Source organism: Capricornis sumatraensis, chromosome 9 (assembly GCF_032405125.1).
Source record: "Capricornis sumatraensis isolate serow.1 chromosome 9, serow.2, whole genome shotgun sequence".
In the NCBI taxonomy this organism is placed as follows: domain Eukaryota; kingdom Metazoa; phylum Chordata; class Mammalia; order Artiodactyla; family Bovidae; genus Capricornis; species Capricornis sumatraensis.
This window is the reverse complement of record NC_091077.1, coordinates 59,427,544-59,447,609: the sequence shown is the minus strand read 5'-3', so window position 1 is coordinate 59,447,609 and position 20,066 is coordinate 59,427,544. Positions and strand designations below refer to the sequence as shown.

At 38.5% G+C, this 20,066-nt stretch overlaps 1 protein-coding gene across 3 annotated transcripts in view; it reads right to left on the bottom strand.

The window, feature by feature from the left end:
• FBXO38 (F-box protein 38) overlaps positions 1-19,790 on the bottom strand; it is a 66,732-nt gene extending 46,942 nt beyond the window's left edge. For all 3 annotated transcript variants that reach the window (XM_068979705.1, XM_068979706.1, XM_068979707.1), the window contains exons 1-6: positions 19,725-19,790; positions 11,650-11,840; positions 7,286-7,419; positions 4,047-4,210; positions 3,680-3,845; positions 951-1,088 (exon numbers count right to left, since the gene is read on the bottom strand). In XM_068979705.1, the coding sequence (XP_068835806.1) occupies positions 951-1,088; positions 3,680-3,845; positions 4,047-4,210; positions 7,286-7,419; positions 11,650-11,777 (730 nt within the window). In that variant the 5' untranslated portion in view covers positions 11,778-11,840; positions 19,725-19,790. The remainder of the gene's footprint in view (positions 1-950; positions 1,089-3,679; positions 3,846-4,046; positions 4,211-7,285; positions 7,420-11,649; positions 11,841-19,724) is intronic.
• Between the last annotated feature and the right edge of the window lie 276 nt (positions 19,791-20,066).

The window sequence follows — 20,066 nt, the reverse complement described above, 5'->3', positions numbered from 1 at the left end:
TAGTATTTTTTAAAATTCCCTGGAGTCTCAATAATTTTGAGCTGAAAATAACTGAGTGGGAATAGGCAAGTTGAAAATTTGATCCTTCATTAAAATAAATAGCTCAATGGCTTAAACATCTCTCTATGTGACCAGTATTATATTAGGTGTTATGGAAGATCACAAGATAGGATCCTATCCATCAAAGAGTTCACAACTGACAAGGACATAAAACATGAATAATTATAAAAAGATAAAAAGGCAGAACATATCAAGAACAAAAATCAAATCTGATGTACTACATAAAAAAGAGAAGGAAGGAAGTCAATGAGGCAAAACTTGCATAAAAGATGCGTACAAGTAAAGAGGAGGAAGGAAGTGTTCAACCTCCGGACAAGAAAACAAGAATAAGAAGACACTCAGGTGAGAGCTCGTATGGCTGTTTGGGAACAGTGAGTAGGCAAGCCTGACAATAAAAGGGGTACTTTGGAAAGGACTCTGAAATAAGGTATCAAAAACAGCTCTGATTGTTATGAACTCTGAAGCAGAACAGTTCCCACTTGACACACTAGGACAGCAGAAAAACTGGTTTTGGAACAAAAATGTAGTATCGTAAAAGCAGTGTTTAATGCTTTAAGGTATATTAAGTCAGACAACATTTACATGCAAAAAGATCAAGAGACCAGAGACAAAGAAAGTATACAAAAATTCATTAAAACAAACCTATATAAAAAGTGTCCAAAAGATATAGGTAGAGACATTTTTGACACTTTGTGAAGGGTCAAAGGCAAATCATATGTCTACTGTCTTTAAAACAAAAAAAGTACATTTACCTACATAAGGTAAGTTACAAACATAAATAGTAACAGTATAATATAATTTCACTTACAATGTATCATATCTATGCAGTTTGTTTTAGGATATTTTTAGAATGGTATATGTGTATTTCCACTACAACTACAGACCCTTACCTGCACAGTTCCTCATGACAAAAGTTCGTAAACTGATGCAAAGAAAATCTTTGAATGGTTGTGGTTTAGTGAGTCTTACCCACTTCATGTAAAGGTGCCTTAGCATTGGGATACAAGGAATTTCAGGAACATTCACCCCTAAAGCATATACACAAAAAAAGAAAAAAGAAAACCACTAAAAGACACTGTTTGCTGTGTACAGGTTCAACAGTCTATTTTTGAAGTTGACAATATATCCTTCCTGGATATTTTCATCAGAACAAATTACCTAGATAATAGTTAGATACCTAGTTTATCCTATGAAGATAAACTTATATAAAACAGGCTTGTAAAGGACAATTTAAACAAACAATAAACAGACTACTTTGTAATTTCTTTAGAAAAGGCAAATGGAAAGATGGGATTTATGAAGTATTTCAACATGTTATACACACAACCTTTTCTCTTAACTCTGTAACTCTTCAAGAGTTACCAGGAATCATACTTGCAGAGGACCATTTCTGAAAGAAAGGGAATGTACAGAAGAAGGATAAGTCAAGAGATATGGAAGAAGAGAGAATATGGGTAACTTGAAAATTCTTATGGAAGGATGCAGTTTGAGGAACTTGCCCAAAAGTCTAAACACGGTAGATTCAGGAACAGCAAAAAAGTGACAAATTCTCAGAAAGAAATTCAAGGATACGGAGTGATGACATTTAGAAAGCAACAGCTGGCAAAATCAGTTTAATATAATTTTAACCTTGAGTCAGTAGAAGCCCTGCTAGCAACAGCAACTAGAGAAAGCAAAATTGGGAGTACTTAAATCGGTGGTTCTTTGAAAGCTAAATTCTGTACATTCTACTGTAAGCATTACTCCTTAACCTGGTCCACCCAAAAAAGCACAGCTAGCTTTAGCTTTGCACTATGCGTAAACACTGTACTCACTGGGGATTAGTCCAAAGGAAGAAAAGCAGAAGTAAGGTACAGATTGAGACTCAAGATGCAAAACTCACAAAGGTATATTTAGCATCTGCCATTATGGTGGTAGTTCTGATTAGGAAACCCAAGGGCAGCAAGGGTGAGACAGACCCAGACAAGACAGTTATATTCTATGCCCAATCCACATTTTATCCCAAATCCATTCTATAAACAAAGGACACAATTACCTGTCTTCCCCAGCATGTTCATTAATTTACTATACACGTTTGTATCACCATCACAGTGTTAAACTGTTGAATTAATCAAATGAATTAATGCATTTCAACAAAATTTACCAAGTATTTATATTTGCAATGAACTGTGACAGGCATCATGGAAAATATAGATATAAAACCACAGTCTCTGACTTTAGAGAGCTTATATTATAAACTTCAGATATTATAGAATTCCTTTATTATCTAGAAATCCAAATTCAAACTAGATATCTAAGTCTTTCATCAGAACCACTCCTTCATCTTGTAAAGGAAGGACCGCTAGAGAGCTTTGCACGTCTCCCGTAACTGCATATCTAAATAGTTTTTAAGACCTACTCCTTATCATTCTTGCTGCTCTCCCTTCCCAGTTTCAGAAATATCCAGTTCTTCAGGACCATCCCTAATATCTGGAAGAATGCTTGAAACACAGCAGATATTCAATACGTACAAGTTAAATAAAACACTTAATCAGTATTAAAGGTCAGACTATAGTAACAGGAGTCCTCCCCACCACCCGGAAATTCCTTTCAGCAATCTAAGCCAAAGACGACAAATTAAATTTGAGAAAATATCTGTTTTTATCATTTACTTAGGTTTGAAATTACTGGGATACAATTTCAGAGAATATTCAGATGAAGAATGCACACCGTGATCACTGTAAATAAGGTGTCTTTGGGAAAAAACCACTCCCTCCTCATTTCTCAGGGAAAAAGAGAAGTGGCAGAGTTTTCTAGAAGCTCTAGGTTGAAGAAATGGGGGAGTTTTCTGCTTAGAGAAGATACAAGTAAACTTAAGTTTTATCTAAGATTTTTTATTCTGTCATGTTCTAGAACTGAAGAGGATAATAAAGTAGCCACTAGCTACATGTGGCTATCTGATAAACTACAACAAAATTTAAAAATCCAGTTCTTCTGTTTCACTGGCCACAGTGGGTACCATATGTGATACTACAAATACAGGACATTTCCATCATCACAGTAAGTTGTACTGGAGAACTATTCTCTAAACTCTCTTCTAAAGGGTAGAACTAGGAGCAAAAGGTGGGTATCAGAAAACAGGGGCAAGATTCCACCTCATTCAAAAAATCAAAAACAAAAAGCCCAACAACTTTCCAAATTAGTCAAACTGTCTATTAAAATGAAAATAGACTGATTTTGAAATAGTAGTTTTCTCACCTACCCACCAGGCCCCTGGCCCCAAAGGCTCCTTAGTGGGAAATCTCAATTTTTATGGAAGTCTCACAAGCATTTCTTTTTCTTTTTCATATATGTACTTTAAAATAAAAATATGTAATTAAAAATTAAAGAAATTTTTAATTGGAGGTTAACTGCTTTACAATATTGTTTCTGCCACACATCAACATGAATCAGCCGTTAAGTATACATATGTCCCCTCCCTTTTGAACCTCCCTCCCACCACCCACCCCATCCTACCCCTCTCGGCTGCCATTAGCAATCAGCTAAGCTATTTCTAAAATCCCCATTATTCCCTTTCCACTAATATTCAGCTGTATGGCATTTAAAGGAGTCACAAGTAACCCAAGAAACATGTACTCACCAACTAAATGTAAAGTTTGAATTTTGGCTCCTATAGGAATTTTCAGTTTATTTTCAGGAGGAATTGGAAATGCTCCATTACGGTTACGAAATTTCCCCAAAATATGCACATGTGGCATGTATGTCCAAATGGATTCTACTAATTCCAAGTGAGAAGTTTCCACACCCTACAAAATAATGCCAAAGCAAGCATAAGAAAGGCTTTTATTTAGCATCCAAAGCTTCTATTTCTATATCATAAGATCCTAAGTATGCAGTGGAACTTAAAATTCATTATGAATGAAATTTGCATGAACATGTTCTATCATTCTTTTAATTTAGTGCTTCATTAATCAGTTGATGTCAAATGTTCAACCAAGTGCACTCACCACTAAGTTTGGGCATGCCTGCAAAGCTTCCAGAACTCCTGGAATGCTAAAAGCCTCATGGCCCCGTACCCTTCGCCTCTCAAGGTATCGAGGGTGAAGGCCATATAGCTGTTCGACATCTGGCATCTTCTTTAGTAGTGTCAGAAAACTGGAATCTGTGAAGCCTAAGAAGTTCACAACTATTTAGAGCCAAGTTTATCGCCACTTGTAATTTTTACAATATTTTTACAAACGTTGTACAATATTTTTACAATATGTTTTACAAATGTTAACAACAAGAAGATTTCCTCTTTAAATTTTCATAAGGCTAGCATTACAGCTGAACAAATGGTTAAATAGAAAATACTTCCCTTAGGAACAGAAAATATATTAGAAATACCACCTATTCTGAGTTGTTATTTCACAGTTGAGGCTTTTTATTATTTTGTTGCTGTTGTTGCTGCTGCTTTTAAAGAACAGACATCTTCAACTAGGAACACCATGCTTTCAACCCAGACGACCTGGACCTGGTGGGGACCAAGGAAGACCTAGCTGACCACCACTCTCTCTCCCTGAAGGCACTTTCTGGCCCATAAAACCTTTATGCCCCACAGAGCACACAACCAAAAATCAGACAGACAGGAACCCCACTTTCAGGAAGCTCACAGTTCCAACCGGAATCCTATCTCAAACTGGGTTCTCTTAGGTACCCATGTCACAGCGATTACTCTATCCTGTGTTTAACATCATTCCCAGGATATTTTAGACAATTCATTCTTTTAGACAAGACAGATGTGAATCAGCTAAGAGAACATAAGCGATCCAAACTAGGAGGATGCTGACTGACAGAAGACTATTTCAAAGGCCAGTTGTGCTCCATAGTGGAACTCCACCAGGTTGGGAAGAGAGAAATACTTCCACAGTACGAGCTGCTAGTGCTTGGTAAGTAGAGAGGTAAGTATCTTAATTTTTGTTTTTAATGGAGGCCATCAGTAAGGCAACTGTTTATTCACTAATAATAAAATTAATAATTTTCAAGAATAAAAATTTCCAAACCATTAAGTCTTACTATAGTTTTCAAAAGTTGTTCTAGTCGTACAGGGCTAGTCAAGATGCTGTGTAAACTCCAAATTCACAAATAATGAAGATTAAGAAGGGACCTCGGAGATTACCTGGCCTCTCTAATTGTAACAGTCCTCATTATTGTTCTGTATAGTAACTCTACTGACTAAGCCATTCAACGTGTTAATCATTTCACATATCTACTCTCACAACCCAATGAAAAAGTTTATCACCCCATTTAAAAAAATAAAAAATGAACATTACCTTTGCCAATGGCCAACCTCTTTTGTTGTATATTACACATTGCCTCCCACCCAAGAATGGGTAAAGTTCCACCTTTACACATTTGGTAGGAGAGTCCAAGAATATCACATAGGTAAACCATATAATGCTATATAAAAACCTTACTTAGCAGTATTATATAGAGTATCAGGGTATAAACTCCAGAGACTAGACCCAAGTGGCACTAGCAAAGCAGGGTTCGGTTCAGTTCAGTTCAGTTCAGTTCAGTTCAGTCGCTCAGTCGTGTCCGACTCTTTGCGACCCCATGAATCACAGCATGCCAGGCCTCGCTGTCCATCACCAACTCCCGGAGTTCACTCAGACTCACGTCCATCGAGTCCGTGATGCCATCCAGCCATCTCATCCTCTGTCATCCCCTTTTCCTTCTGCCCCCAATCCCTCCCAGCATCAGAGTCTTTTCCAATGAGTCAACTCTTCACATGAGGTAGCCAAAGTACTGGAGTTTCAGCTTTAGCATCATTCCTTCCAAAGAAATCCCAGGGTTGATCTCCTTCAGAATGGACTGGTTGGATCTCCTTGCAGTCCAAGGGACTCTCGAGTTTTCTCCAATACCACAGTTCAAAAGCATCAATTCTTCGGCGGTCAGCCTTCTTCACAGTCCAACTCTCACATCCATACATGACTACTGGAAAAACCATAGCCTTGACTAGACGGACCTTAGTAGGCAAAGTAATGTCTCTGCTTTTGAATATGCTATCTAGGTTGGTCATAACTTTTCTTCCAAGGAGTAAGAGTCTTTTAATTTCATGGCTGCAGTCACCATCTGCAGCGATTTTGGAGCCCCCAAAAATAAAGTCTGACATTGCTTAGTGAGATCTTATTCTAGGCTAGAGACTTTCGATTTCACTTTTTTACATTTGTTACACTGATGTAAGCCTTGGGCTCACAGGTATTTATCTGTCACAGGTATTTACTTATCACAGGTATTTATCAGTCTAAAAGAAGCCAGCAATGTAAAAACACATTCTTCTCTAGTTCGATAAGGGGCAGAGATTTTCACTGGAAGACTGCACCACATGGGAGCTCTGCTATCCTGTCTCTTTAGTGCATTAACCCCATCTCCACAATTCCTACTGGCCTAACCTCTGTTAAAGCAAATCTAATAAAACAAGTAACAGTCCTTTTCACATTGCCCCTAATTTTTTCTTTTCTCTATCTCTGCAATATGATAAATCCTCTTCCCTTACAACAGTTTCTTTAAAGTATCTGAAGATAAACATCATACCAAGCTAGGTTCTAGCCTCAAGTCTTTGCAGTGTTCTTCAAAAAAGATATAGTGATAACTCTGATCAAGTGACAAAATTATCAGTTGACTGATGAACTCTTAAAAGGCTATGTAGCAACCCAAACTGTACAACATCTCAGTATTTCAGAGGCAGTCTGTTCTGTTCCTCATAACAGAACAGAGCAAGACAATAATCTCCTCAGCCCTTCACTTCTATTAAGCTCCCCACCACTCCACTCTGCCCAGCATGATGGCTTCATCACATTTTCAAAATATCAGGATATGAATATTGTTGATCAAAGGTAGTTTAAAAAGACACTCAAAATTGCTAAGCATTAAAGTGGAGTTATTAAAGGACTGCTGTTAACTGAAAAGAAGCCTGATTAGCCCTTAATATTAATTCTTCCCTTTTAGGTGTGCTCCGCTTAACTAAAGTCATTGACTTTTTCAGTGGTCTCTTTACCTGAGGTCCATTTGTTATGGTTAGGCTACTAACTTTTTTGAGTTCTTCACGTGAAAGGCCAAGGCATAATTTGAGAAAATTCCAAGACCTAGTATAGACCTTCTAAAAGTGTTAGACTATCCCAAAGCAACAAGTAACTTTTGATGGGAACACTATTATTAGTTTCCAGTGGGGCTCCACTGTACATTACAGGCTAAATTTACTTACCACTTGGCATGTATTCCCACCATCGCCCTGCACAGAGATCTACAACCCTCACAACTCTCAGATACAGGGTGACTGCTTCCTTTAGCTTCCGGGAAAGACACTCCATACACATGATATCCTGCAGGGGGAGGTACCTTTGTAAGAGAAAGAAACCCGGATTTATCAAGTGGGTAATTACTTCATCTAACTGACAGGTTATTTTTTCCCTTCCTCCATTCTCCTGCCTCTAAAGTAAAATAAGACCCTAGGAATATTCACCAGGTTTTAAGATTAATATAAATACATAGGATTTTACCTAAAAAAAAAAAAAAAAAAAAATCAGCAAACACTTAAGCATCCAAAGAAAGTGTTGAGCTCCCTCCATATAGCATTGTATAAATTCTGCCTTTCTCCTTATAAGAACAAAGAAAATCTAAAAGAAAAAAAAAAGTCAGTACATTTCAAGGTATGGTGATATGGGAATGTAAAAAAGATTAGAGAGAAATGATTAATTTAAACCTATATTATTTTATAGTTTTATAGAATCCATTTCCTAGCGTGGCTAAAAATATTCCTCTCTGGTCTCGTTTACCACCACAAAGAATCTCTACTATCTTCTTTATCAACGGATCTGTATACTAAGTTTACAGTGTACCTTTTTCCCTAGATCTTTTACCTTTTAATCACATGTTCTTTAAGTACTGCATAAGCATAAACTCATCTGAATTACAATTTTCTTTTTCTAACCTCACCTGTTATCTGCTTCCTTCATGAAACTTTTCAACTAACCTCTACTTTTGTTCTGTTTCCAGTAATACAAATATATTATATATTTTGAGAGATCAGAAAAATTTCATCTCTCTTTCTCAACAGACCTAGGTTAATTTAAGGGAGAAGTAAAAAAGGTAAAGCTCCTCTTTATTGACCTGGTGTTGCATCACAGACACTGTACTATAGCCACTGTTTCATTTCACAACTTTGCAAGCTAGGTTCTTTTCCTGTTTGCAACACAGCCCTCCCGCAATCCTTTTTCTTCCCTTCTCTGTTCTGCTGTGTTCCCCAGCCCCCCACCCATCCCTTTATGAACTGACTGGCCAGTGCAAGGCAGGGCAAAAGCTTTATGCTATTGCTAATCCCTTAGCTGAATGAATTCTTTAACATCTCTTACATGTTCTCTTAACCCTACCTACACTTCTCTGAGTGATTCCTTCATTATCTTCAAATTCCAGCCAAGTATACCTTGCTTTCTGCTAAAACTCTACTTGATATAGTAGGTGCTACCATTATTCCACTTTACAAGTAGTGAAAGTCATCAAAAAGCTAACCAGAAAAAAAAGTTAACAGATAAGAGAGAGGAAGAGCATGGATGTCAACAGGTACATCTATTTCCTAAAAATTAAGCTAATTCTAAAGGAAGTCCAAGTACGCCTGCTGAATATTTCTCTGCTCTATTTATGCCCCCTATATCTGGCCCCTTTGCGTTCTCCTTTGCTGCTGCTGCTGCTAAGTAGCTTCAGTCGTGTCCGACTCTGTGCGACCCCATAAATGGCAGCCCACCAGGCTTCCCCGTCCCTGGGATTCTCCAGGCAAGAACACTGGAGTGGGTTGCCATTTCCTTCTCCAATGTATGAAAGTGAAAAGTCAAAGTGAAGTCACTCAGTCGTGTCTGACTCCTAACGACCCCACGGACTGCAGCCCACCAGGCGCCTCCATCCATGGGATTTTCCAGGCAAGAGTACTGGAGTGGGGTGCCAATGCCTTCTCTGTACTTTCTCCTTTATAACTATTTAAATGAAGTGAATAAAATAAAGTCAAATTTTCTACAAAAAAAAAAAACTATTGCCAACTTAATCTACAGTTTCTATTTCTCAGATATGAGGAAAATTTTCAGAAACTACATTACTATGCATTTCATAAACAATGAAAAACTGAATTTGTTTTCTAAATCAACTTTTGCCACTAAAATTTTCCCCCATATCACTAATTTTTAACCAAAGTATTTACCTTAGTTAATATTATTTAATATTATACTCCCTTGAAATAGAAACATTAGTAATCTTATGAAGATTAGATAAACAATGTATTTTTACTCCACAGATGCATGGTCAAAAAGCTGGAGTTCAAAAGACAGATCAAACATGTTTTAGAAAAGATGTGTTTAACATGGCAGGTACAAAAAGATTGGATTTCTTTTAAGGAAACCATAGTTTTTCTTATTTCATGAAAATATGCTAAACAGTACAGCGCTACAAAAAGAATCTTCAAATAAAATCTTTAGAAGCCCAAAAAATAAATGTTTATTTTTAGAATAAACATCTCAGACCAAATTCAAGCACTCAGCTTAGTTCACAGTTATCACTACATTCTGCCAATCTGTTGCATGTTTTTTTCATAAAAACTAGGGTAGATCCTTCTACTTGATCCCACTCCTTCTACTGCCATATTCTGTTTGAACTGCAAAATCGAATCCACTATCAATTTAAAATATGATCAAATTTGTTCATAATATGTCCTATCATTAGTCAACAAACAACAAACACAAATCCCTAGAAACCAATTTACCTATCCTCTCCTGTAGAATTTCAATAGCTTCATTGTTTAATTCACTGAAACATTTAGAATACGGCTGTCAGCACGTACACCCATGGCTGATTCATGTTAATGAATGGCAAAAACCACCTCAATATTGTAAAGTAATTAGTTTCCAATTAAAATAAATTAATTAACTTTATAAAAAGAACACAGCTGTCAGAGAGAAAAGAACATGTTTTATTATTTTCTTCAAATAGTTTTTAGGCTGTGACATCATCACTGAATAATCCACTCAGCTTTTCTTCACTGATGTGAATACCTAGTTTGTCATAAACCAGATCCCCACATATATTTGAATCCACATATGTTTTACCCAACTGGCTGGCTATCTTCTCCCATACCAAATCTTTAATTATTTTATACTTTAGAATACATCTGAACATCTGCTAGGGTCAGACTATTTCTGGAAAATTTTGGCTACAGGATTTTTCCTGCCAGATTAACTTTACTATCATCTTGCTATTTTTTTTTTTAAAGGTTGATTTATTAGGCCTTCTATTACCAGACAGAACTGAACAAAAACTACACTGACAGAGTAACAAAATGCAGAAGATAAAGACTGAGACAAATTTATACTGAAAAAAAATGAAGTGCCTATGGTTCCCCAAAGTAACTCTATCACTATATTATATAATCTGCAAATATTTAATAGTTTTTTATATATTGAAAACCTTTCTAGGAACTTCATATGTGGAAATTTCCCCTAAGTAAATAATCTAAAATAATGAAAAATTCAAATGTTTAGAGAAGTTAATTGCATTATTTAAGAGAAAAATTAGAAGTAATCCAGATGAAATACAAGAATAAAGGTAATTACATCATAGTCAGTGGAATAGAAAGCAGTGACTAAAATGATAAAGGCCATGTAGTAATATGAAAAAAGGCACAACAAAATCATAATCACTAATGTTTTGTGTCATGCAGTGTATAAAGTACTTTAAAACAATTATCTCAGATGGGAGGGAGGTTCAAGAGAGGGGACATACATATATCTATGGCTGATTCATGTTGATGATTGACAGAAAACAAAATTCTGTAAGGCAATTATCCTTCAATTAAAAAATTAAATTAAAAAAATAATTATCTCACTGAATCCTCATAATAACATCTTTATATCTATCACTGGTCCACAGCTAGCAAATGAGACTCAAGAATCAAACTCTGATCTCTCATCCCAGAGACAAAGTATGTTAGGATGTGTTTATTTGAGTAATAATGAAAGAAGAGAGCAGGAGAAATTATAATGACAGAGTTTTTTGGTTGCCTTTTTGGATTTGTTTCTGGTTTTTGTAACAGCTGTTAAGTACAGTTTAGATAAAATTATAATTTTTAAAAAAAGGTTTTGAAAAAAATTTGTCAAAACAATCTTAATGTGTACACTGCATAGGGGGGTTATTATTTCACAAAACTTTTTTTTCCATTTACTTACATATATGTGCACACTGAGCAAAATGTTGCTTCTTACTGTGGACTGTAATCAAAAAGTCAGAAACACTGTCTTATGCTGTACACAAATGGTACTGTAATAATAAAAGTCAACAAATCTATCAGTCAGTAAGAATTCTAAGAAGCCTGGAATGTTAACAGTCTAGATAATGTCTGCCCAACAGAACTTTCTGCAACAAAGCAAAGTTCTTGACTGTCCGTGCCATCCTATACAGTAGCCACTAGCCATACCAGATCTTTAATTTAAACACCACATGTAGTTAGTGACTACCACACTGGACAGACAGCTCTAGGATTTGCTTCTACCTATAAATTCCAGGTAGGTGAAAATCCAAACAAAACCTTACCTAAAAATATGGCAAAGCACTTCATGTGAAAGTTGATTCATATAGTCCTTTGTTTCATCGGATACTGCTTCCTCAGGAATTTCATTATTCGTGAGACACGTTTTAACACTTTTCTTTCGTGGACCCATTGCTGTGTTAGCTCCAGGATCAAAGAGCAAATCTCCCCTCTTGGTTACTTGACTTCAAAGCACCTGAAAGCAACCAGTGATTAGAGAAGACTAAAACATGCCAAACCCAGACAGAAATTATCCTTATAAAACATAGGTAAAACAATGTCTATTCTAGAATACAGACACAACAGTTGTGCTATTACAATGATACAGGCTACATTCAAATTAACAAAAATATTACACAAAAGGCACAGAATGTCTTTTTTTCTGAAGAGAAGTAAAGGTAAAAACTAATTATTTAGAATGAGCAAAAATCCAAATAGGGAGTTCCTGAATTCTATTTGTACTGTTGCTTCCTAGCTAATTCACTCAATTTCTCCTGTGTGTAAGGTAAGATCATTAAACCAGATACTGGTGCTTATGATTCTAGGATTGCCCTTAACGCAGCAGAAAGTAGAAGACTCTTAGATTCTAGTCCTGGGTCAGCCCCAGATTATTTCTATGAACTTGGAACCACTGTTTAAATTCTTGATTCTCCCACCAATAAAGTGTGGGAACCCGATTCCACCAGTGGGTCACATATCCATTTAAGAATTTGATTAAAAAATAATAATAATAACAACCTTTTCCACAAAAAACAAACAAAAAAAACTGCTTAGTTTTATATGCAACATCAGAAGAATAAAACTACCCTTTTTCCTCTCTCTCTCCCATACATATTAAGGAGCAGAAGTTAATTCACTTTCGTACTAAACGTATGTATTGTTTGTGTGTTTGTGGGAAGAAGGAGGGGATGAGAGGGAGAAAGGAGGAAGAATGGAGGGGGGAAAAGAGATAAAAGTCAGATGAGCGAACTTCCGCCTAGAGGTTTGTTTTATTTTGTAGGTCAGGTTAAGAGGGAACTATGTGAAAACAGTGTCATTTTTTTAAATAAAATCTTTATTTTCTGATTATAAAGTTACTGTATGCTCATTATAGAAAGTCTGTATAGAAAAGTATAAAGATGTAGAAAAGTTATACCACTCAAGGCAACCAGTGTATTTCCTTCTAATCATTTTTTTCTGTGCATATTTTAACCTAGTTGAGCTCATATATAGTTTTACCTATTCATGTACAATAGTCACTCAACATGAGAAAATTTTCCTGTGCTATTAAAATCCTATTTTTTAGTAACTGAATTTGCATAGAAAGTGAATATAGCAAAATTTACTAAACTGTTCTATTACTGAATATTGACTGTGCTTGGTCAGTCATGTCCATGTGGTCTCTTGTGACCCCCATGGACTGCAGCCCACCAGACTTCTCTGTCCATGGGACCCCTCAGACAAGAATAATAGTGTCATTTAAATAGTATTATCAATTATCTCTGGTAAAATTCTGAAAAATTAGCTGGACTCAAAGTGAGAGAACTCTAGACTTCAGAGCTTAATCATGTTACAGTGATGCAAAGAATTGCTGCTGCAAATCTGTCAGTCTCTCATTTACAGTGTTTGCTCCCTTTTATGCACCACTGTTTTTTCTTAATTATACTGGTACTACCAACAGTTTGTAAAGTGGACCACGTGCTTCCATTTTCTTACAGAGATGAGTCAATAAATGCATCACCTTTTCTTGATGACCTGAAGTGATCAATATAAATATACATGATATTCTTCAATATATTCTCAGGGATTAGTGAACTATATGGAGTTCCTGGGGCTCCTTTGCTTCAGCAGATGGGAGAAAGCTACAAGGCGAAGTGAATTCTTATATTTTTGTGTGTGCATGTGTGTGTATGCTCTGGTCTCTTCTCTCACTGAACGGTTATGCACTGTGAATTATGGCAGGTGTCAGGATGCTTGCTTCTCTCTGCATGCCACCCAAACACACACACTAACCTCTTAATTTGCTGCTTCTAATCAGCTATGGCCTGGAAAACCAAAGAAATAAATGTTTAGAATTGTGGGTAGATTAATATCAACATGCACTTAGTACTATGGCTTGAAGGAATTCTACAGAGTAGGTACATGAGCTATAGTTCACTGAATTTGTTTTTAAAGAAATATATACACATGATCAAACAGAAACCAAATCAGCCTACAAGAAATCCTAGTTTCCAGAGCATAAAATGTTTCCAATCTGATCAAGCACCTTTCCAATCTAATTTTTCGATTTTTACCACTTGCTCATTCCAGCCACACCAATCTCAGTTCATGCATTTATTTCACATTCATCTTTTATTCCCAATAAGCTACTACTCTGGCTAGAAAGTCCTTCCTTTCCCTTTCTTTTTTTGCTAGAAAGGCATTATTCTGCCTTCAAAATCTAGTTTAAACGTTAGGTTCTCTAAGAAAATGTCTCCTATTAAACTTCTTTTCTGAGGTCCCTGTAAAACTTCACTAACATATGCTTCTCCCATAGCAACTTGGATAGTATTTTACTGATTGTGTCTCTGCCAGGAAAAGGAAAAAGAATCTCAATCTCATGCCACTGGGTGATGACAAGTCCTCGTTCATAGTAAATCATACATCTGATGTGTAACTATCCATCAGTCTTTCCATTCTTCCATATGTGTTCAGCAGCAAGGCTCCTAAGAACCATTTCATGCTCTTATGAGCATTCTATTTGCCACCACAGCACTCAATGATCTCAGCAACAAGCCTGTAACCCTGGCAAAAATATAATCACACTCTAATAAGAACACAAAATAGCTACCCTGAGGCATTCAAATACGCTGGCAAGACTATTAATCAGTACAGACCAGTCCAACCATGGATTAATTCTCCAGTCACGTTATTTAGCACATGCTTCACCCTTTATGCCCTCACCTTTGCTAACTCTAATCATTCATGGATACCATGTTCTTGACTTCATGCTTTAAGTAAAAATCTTTCTTGGCTCTTCATCCTCCTTTTACTAAGTGGTGTAGATCTGCTACCCTCATCTCATGATTCTACTTTTCATCGCTCCTTATTTTGCAATAGTGAGGTTTTGTGTGAACCAGATATCGTAGCTCTAGTGCACAACACACATTTGAAATTTTACACAAATAGACTGCTCCTTAAATATCACAGAGTTTATATAAATTTCCCTAGTTTAGAACTCAGAAAAATATTTACTCACAGATATGAAATTATACAACATTATAGAAAGGTCAGGTTAGGTCTCCAGCAAGCCCACAAAGATCCATTTAACCTAATATGCATTAACACTAACTACCAAAGAGCCTAAGTTAGTAGGACTGTAACAAAACTTTAGGTGAATTGTATATATAGTTCCCATATCGTCTCGAATTGAAAACTTGGTCACAGAGCTACTTATTTGTCAGCAAGTGGAGTAGTGATGCCCCTGCTACAAGCCTTCAGTGGGGAAGGGACTCATGGAGATGAACACTGGGGTAGAGGATAAGACTTCCATCTTCTACCTAGGGGCTTTAACAGCTCAGGACCCACACCTAGGAATCGCCAAGTCCTCTCCAGCCCCAGTAGTGCCCCTAAAGACTTCTTCAAGGACTCAATTCTTCTCCCTCACCACTACTCAAACTCTATTAAAAACAAACAACATCAACCGAAACACCCCACACAACTGTTTCAACTGAAGCTGGCTTCATCATCACTTGAGTGAAATACATGACTAGACTATGCTGAGAGCATTTAATCCCAAGCACTAAGTACATAGGCCTGGTATTCCTGTTTGAGAAGAAAACACTATGAAAGACCCAGACACCTAGCGATGATGAAGTCTCTCTTATATGTGCACTCTCTCTCTCTACTGCTTGTCTTTCAGTGGAATGAAGGATAAAAGCAGGTGGCAACAGAAAACTACGACAACTAGCCTTCTATGTCTTGGTTTCCTCCTACCCTTCTCTCCAAAATATCACCACTTGTCACCTGAGAAACTCAGCAAGGTAGGAGCGGTCCAAAGCAGCAATAGGCTGAAAGGGGAAAAGAGGGAAATTCCAGTTATCAGCAGTAGATGAAGATGACACATAGGAACAAGTTCGGAGAAGGCAATGGCACCCCACTCCAGTACTCTTGCCTGGAAAATCCCATGGACAGAGGAACCTGGTAGGCTGCAGTCCATGGGGTCACTAAGAGTCGGATACGACTGAGCAACTTCACTTTGACTTTTCACTTTCATGCATTGGAGAAGGAAATGGCAACCCACTCCAGTGTTCTTGCCTGGAGAATCCCAGGAATGGTGGAGCCTGATGGGCTGCCATCTACGGGGTCGCAGAGTCAGACACGACTGAAGCAACTTAGCAGCAGCAGCGGGAACAAGTTTAGCGAGGAGTTATGGAGGGTAAGGAGAGGTGAGTATAAATAACGAGTACAAATATATAGAGACTATTATTTGCAGCAACAGGTGTTATTTGGGGGGGATTCCCGGGTGGCACAGTGGTAGAGAATCTACCTGCTAATGCAGGAGACACAAGAGATGTGGGTTTGATCTGTGGGCTGGGAAGATCCCCTGGAGTAGGAAATGGCAACCCGCTCCTGTATTCTTGCCTGGAAAATCCCATGGACAGAGGAGTCTGGCAGGCTGCAGTCCATGGGGTCGCATGCACGCCTAGGTGGAAGAGTCAGTCACGACTGAGCACACGCACACAAGTTCTGGAGGCTAAGACTCTAAACCTCTAAGAAATGTCATTCTGAATGACAAAACTCATTTTCAAGGAAAGTTAAAAGGTGAAAGGTCCCTCAGAGATTAGTCACACAGTTCTTAATTTTTTGTGGGTCACAAACCCATTTGGGACTATGACAACAATTGTACATCCCCCGAAGAGAAAAACAAAACACTTCGAGACTCATATACTTTCAGGGGCTTCACAGAGACATGCAAGCTCTTCACCAGGATGCTATCCAAACCTGGTTCCTTAATTTTTAGATAGACAAACAGAACCAGAGGGTAAAAGTCACTTGCCAAGGGCAGATATTAAGTGTCAGAGTTTATGCTGGGATTCAGATTTTTCAGCCTACACTGTATAACCTGTCATCAAGTCAGTCCTCTGCACTTCAGCTGGCTGCCGCATTCCAGAACTATGCCCCAGTGCTTGGAGACGCACTTCTTGATGCTCTGATAAAACTGCTGACCACACCCTCCTTCACAAATTAGAGCCCATGGTCCATCTAATTTGATTCCCACACAATAGCCTACAGAAGCCCTCAGTCTCTACAGTCATCCTGTAAAGCTGTGTAGCAGACTTTAGCCAAAGGAAGCATTGTTTTTGTTTTAGTGGTCCAAGTACATTCTAACTAACAATAAGTCTGAGTTGTTTCTGAATATTCTTTAAATTTGAGAAACTCGACAAGGGAAGGAAGGTCCTTTTCAATTTCTTAGGCTGCTTCGTTCCTTGCAACCTGCCAGTTCAAGTTTCCCCCTATCCCAAGCTAGACTACCTATCCTCTACTAATTTAATTCATCCTGGTTGCTCCCAAATTAATCCCTCTCTTTTAAACCTTAACCCTCAAGGCTATTTCTACTATTTGCTGAGGAGCACCAACATTTCCTTGCTTGCAAAAATCATTTCCCTTTTTATTCTCTATTCCCATTGGAGAAGTTTTAATACTTATTGTACACAACTCTATCATTGATACCTATAAAAAGTCTTACATAAATCCACTCCTTTACTCCCCAAATGTCCAACTTAGAAATCTTGTTATACCTTGTCAACATCTTCTTCCATCTCTCTTATTCTAATTACTCTCTTCCTCAGATCACACTGGATCTTCCAAGGTACATGTTTGTTTCTTACTAACATACTTTATAAGGAAGAGAGAAACTGACTTATCTTACAATTAATTAGAAAACTTAGGGACCTCTTCTTTTATTGGACTTTCACAATACTGAATCAATTTCCCACTCTGTATCTAATTAATAACAATTTTTTTGAGAAACTCCTTTTTTAAAACTTGCTATTATCAATCTATCCATCCATCCAACCACCCCCTCACTTGATTTATTTTTTTATTGCCTACTAGGTGCTAGGTAGTGACAAAGCCTTTCCTCCCATGAAGCTACACCGTCAAGGGCTCCTCTGCCCCTTAGGTTTCTAACACCTTTCTTTAGTTGTTGTTGTTCTGGCTTCAGTTTGCTCATATCAAAGTAATATTGTATGTCACTTAACCTGATACCATTCCTCATAGATCTTCCATCTACCACCTAGAACAGCCTCTCCTGCCTAAAGAAATGCTGCACCACATCCACCAAGTTGCTCAGATAAAAAAAATGAGAAAAACAGAAGTACAGTGCTGAAAACATCTAGGAATCATCCAGTGGAATCTTTCATTTTCCAGATAAGGAAAGTGAGAACCAGAGAGGTAAGCTGGCTTGCCAGAAAGTATCAGTGCTGTACAAGGTACCAGTACCGGTGCTGTCTGTATCTTTAACTCAAGTCCAGTTTTATTTCACTATGTCACTTTATTATAATCTGGCTTTTCCTTTTTCTCCTTTTCTATATCTTAGTATCTTTTTTTTTTTTTTAAACTAAAGAGTGTACCTCCAGGGACACAGTCATTCAAACACACACACAAAGAAGTTTACACAAAGAAGACATACGAATCACAGCACAACAAATTTTAAAGAGAAAGAGCCTTAGTGATAACCTAGACCAGTAATTGTAAAAAATGAGATTTTAAAATTAGAAACACAGATTTTTCTATCTATATGGCTACGTAATATGCACCCTTCATATCTCACCTTTCCCTTCCCCCAGAAAATCATGGATCTATAGTTATTATTTTATTCTTCATTTGCGCAGTTGTTGTTTAGTTGTTTAGTCACTAAGTCCTGCGGGACTCTTTGCGACCCCATGGACTGTAGCCTGCAATGCTCCTCTGTCCATGGGATTTCCCAGGCAAGAAAGAATACTAGAGTGGGTTGCCATTTCCTTTTCCAACGGATCTTCCTGATCAAGGGATCCAACCTGCGTTTCCTGCACTGGCAGGAGTGTTCTTTACCGCTCAGCCTGCAGAGTATGAGAAAGGGGATTAAGAACCTGTGACCTCATCTAACTAATTCATTTGTCTGATGAGAAATCTCCAGTCCAGAGAAAGGAAGGTATTTGCCCAAAGTAAGTAAACCAGCAATTTAGGAGCAATTTTAAGACAAAGGTCTGTTTTTCACATTTGCGTGTTTTACACTGCTGATATAGGTTCAAAAAACAAAGTCTTCAGGACAGAGCTTTTCAGCGCACAGGAAACACAGCAACCTTCCTAACTGCCCAGCTGCCCTTAGTTGGCTTGGTGTCTGGAAACAAATATGGTAGACACTTCTGATAAGTCATCTCCTGGTTACCCAAAAATGCAGAAAAGAGAGGCTTTCAGGCGTGTTTCTAAGGAAAGACTCCTTAAAAGGGAGTTGAGATTCTGACTTTTGAGCTCGGAGGGGCATCAAACGCACCCAACACCCTCATTTTACAGATATGTAAGCCGTGCCACAGAGAAGATAATGGACATGGGCAAGGTCAGAGTGAGTCGGTGGACGAGGTAACACTAGAACTCCGGGCTCCCTATCCCCCGGTTGGCCGCCTCAACAGATGTATTCACCGCATCCTGCTCGGATAATCCCCGCAGTAAGCTGACTACAGGCTTTAATTCACAGGTTAAAACACTGACTTAACATTAAAATCGTGGAATTTGTGACGCCCAGAGTACGACGGGGTCCCAGAAGTTGGCCAGGCCAGAACTCCCACTTTGTTCAGGAAATCCTGATTCATAGATAGTGCTATGTACTGGGATCTTGGGCAAAGTTCAGGCAAGGTGGCAAACGCCGCCACCAGGGCCTCGAAGACCAACCACTACAAACCCAATCCACCACAAACCCAAGCCCGGCTTTTCGAGGAGCTCTAGGCCCGAAAGGGGCCGGAGACCGAGAGCCCAACCGGTCGAGGGCCCTAGAGCCCGATCCAGCCGCCTCCACCCGCTGTACGCACCCTGGGCTCTGTAGTTCGCCGCCCGCCCCATGCCCACCAGCCCGCCGCCTCACCTATGCCAGCCCTCCGTTTGTTGTACTGGTGAAGGGGGAGGGAGAAACGCGACAAACACTTCCCGCGGACCCCACCGCCGCGACACTTCCGCTTCCGCCGCCCCTCGGGCACTTCCGGAATGTGGGCATCCGGGGCTTGGCCCATTCCCTGTGCCCATGTTGGGTGTGAGGCTCGGGCGTCCAGGCCTGGCAGCCATGTTAAGCGTGGCTTTTGGGTAAACTCGCGGCAAGTCCTTCATTCACGTGACAGCGTTACCACGCCCAAAGTGTGTAGCGTCTGCCGCGGGATAAATAGTCCAGATGCTGCGGTTTGTTTCTGGGTGGCTTTGGTGCGCCTTTCAG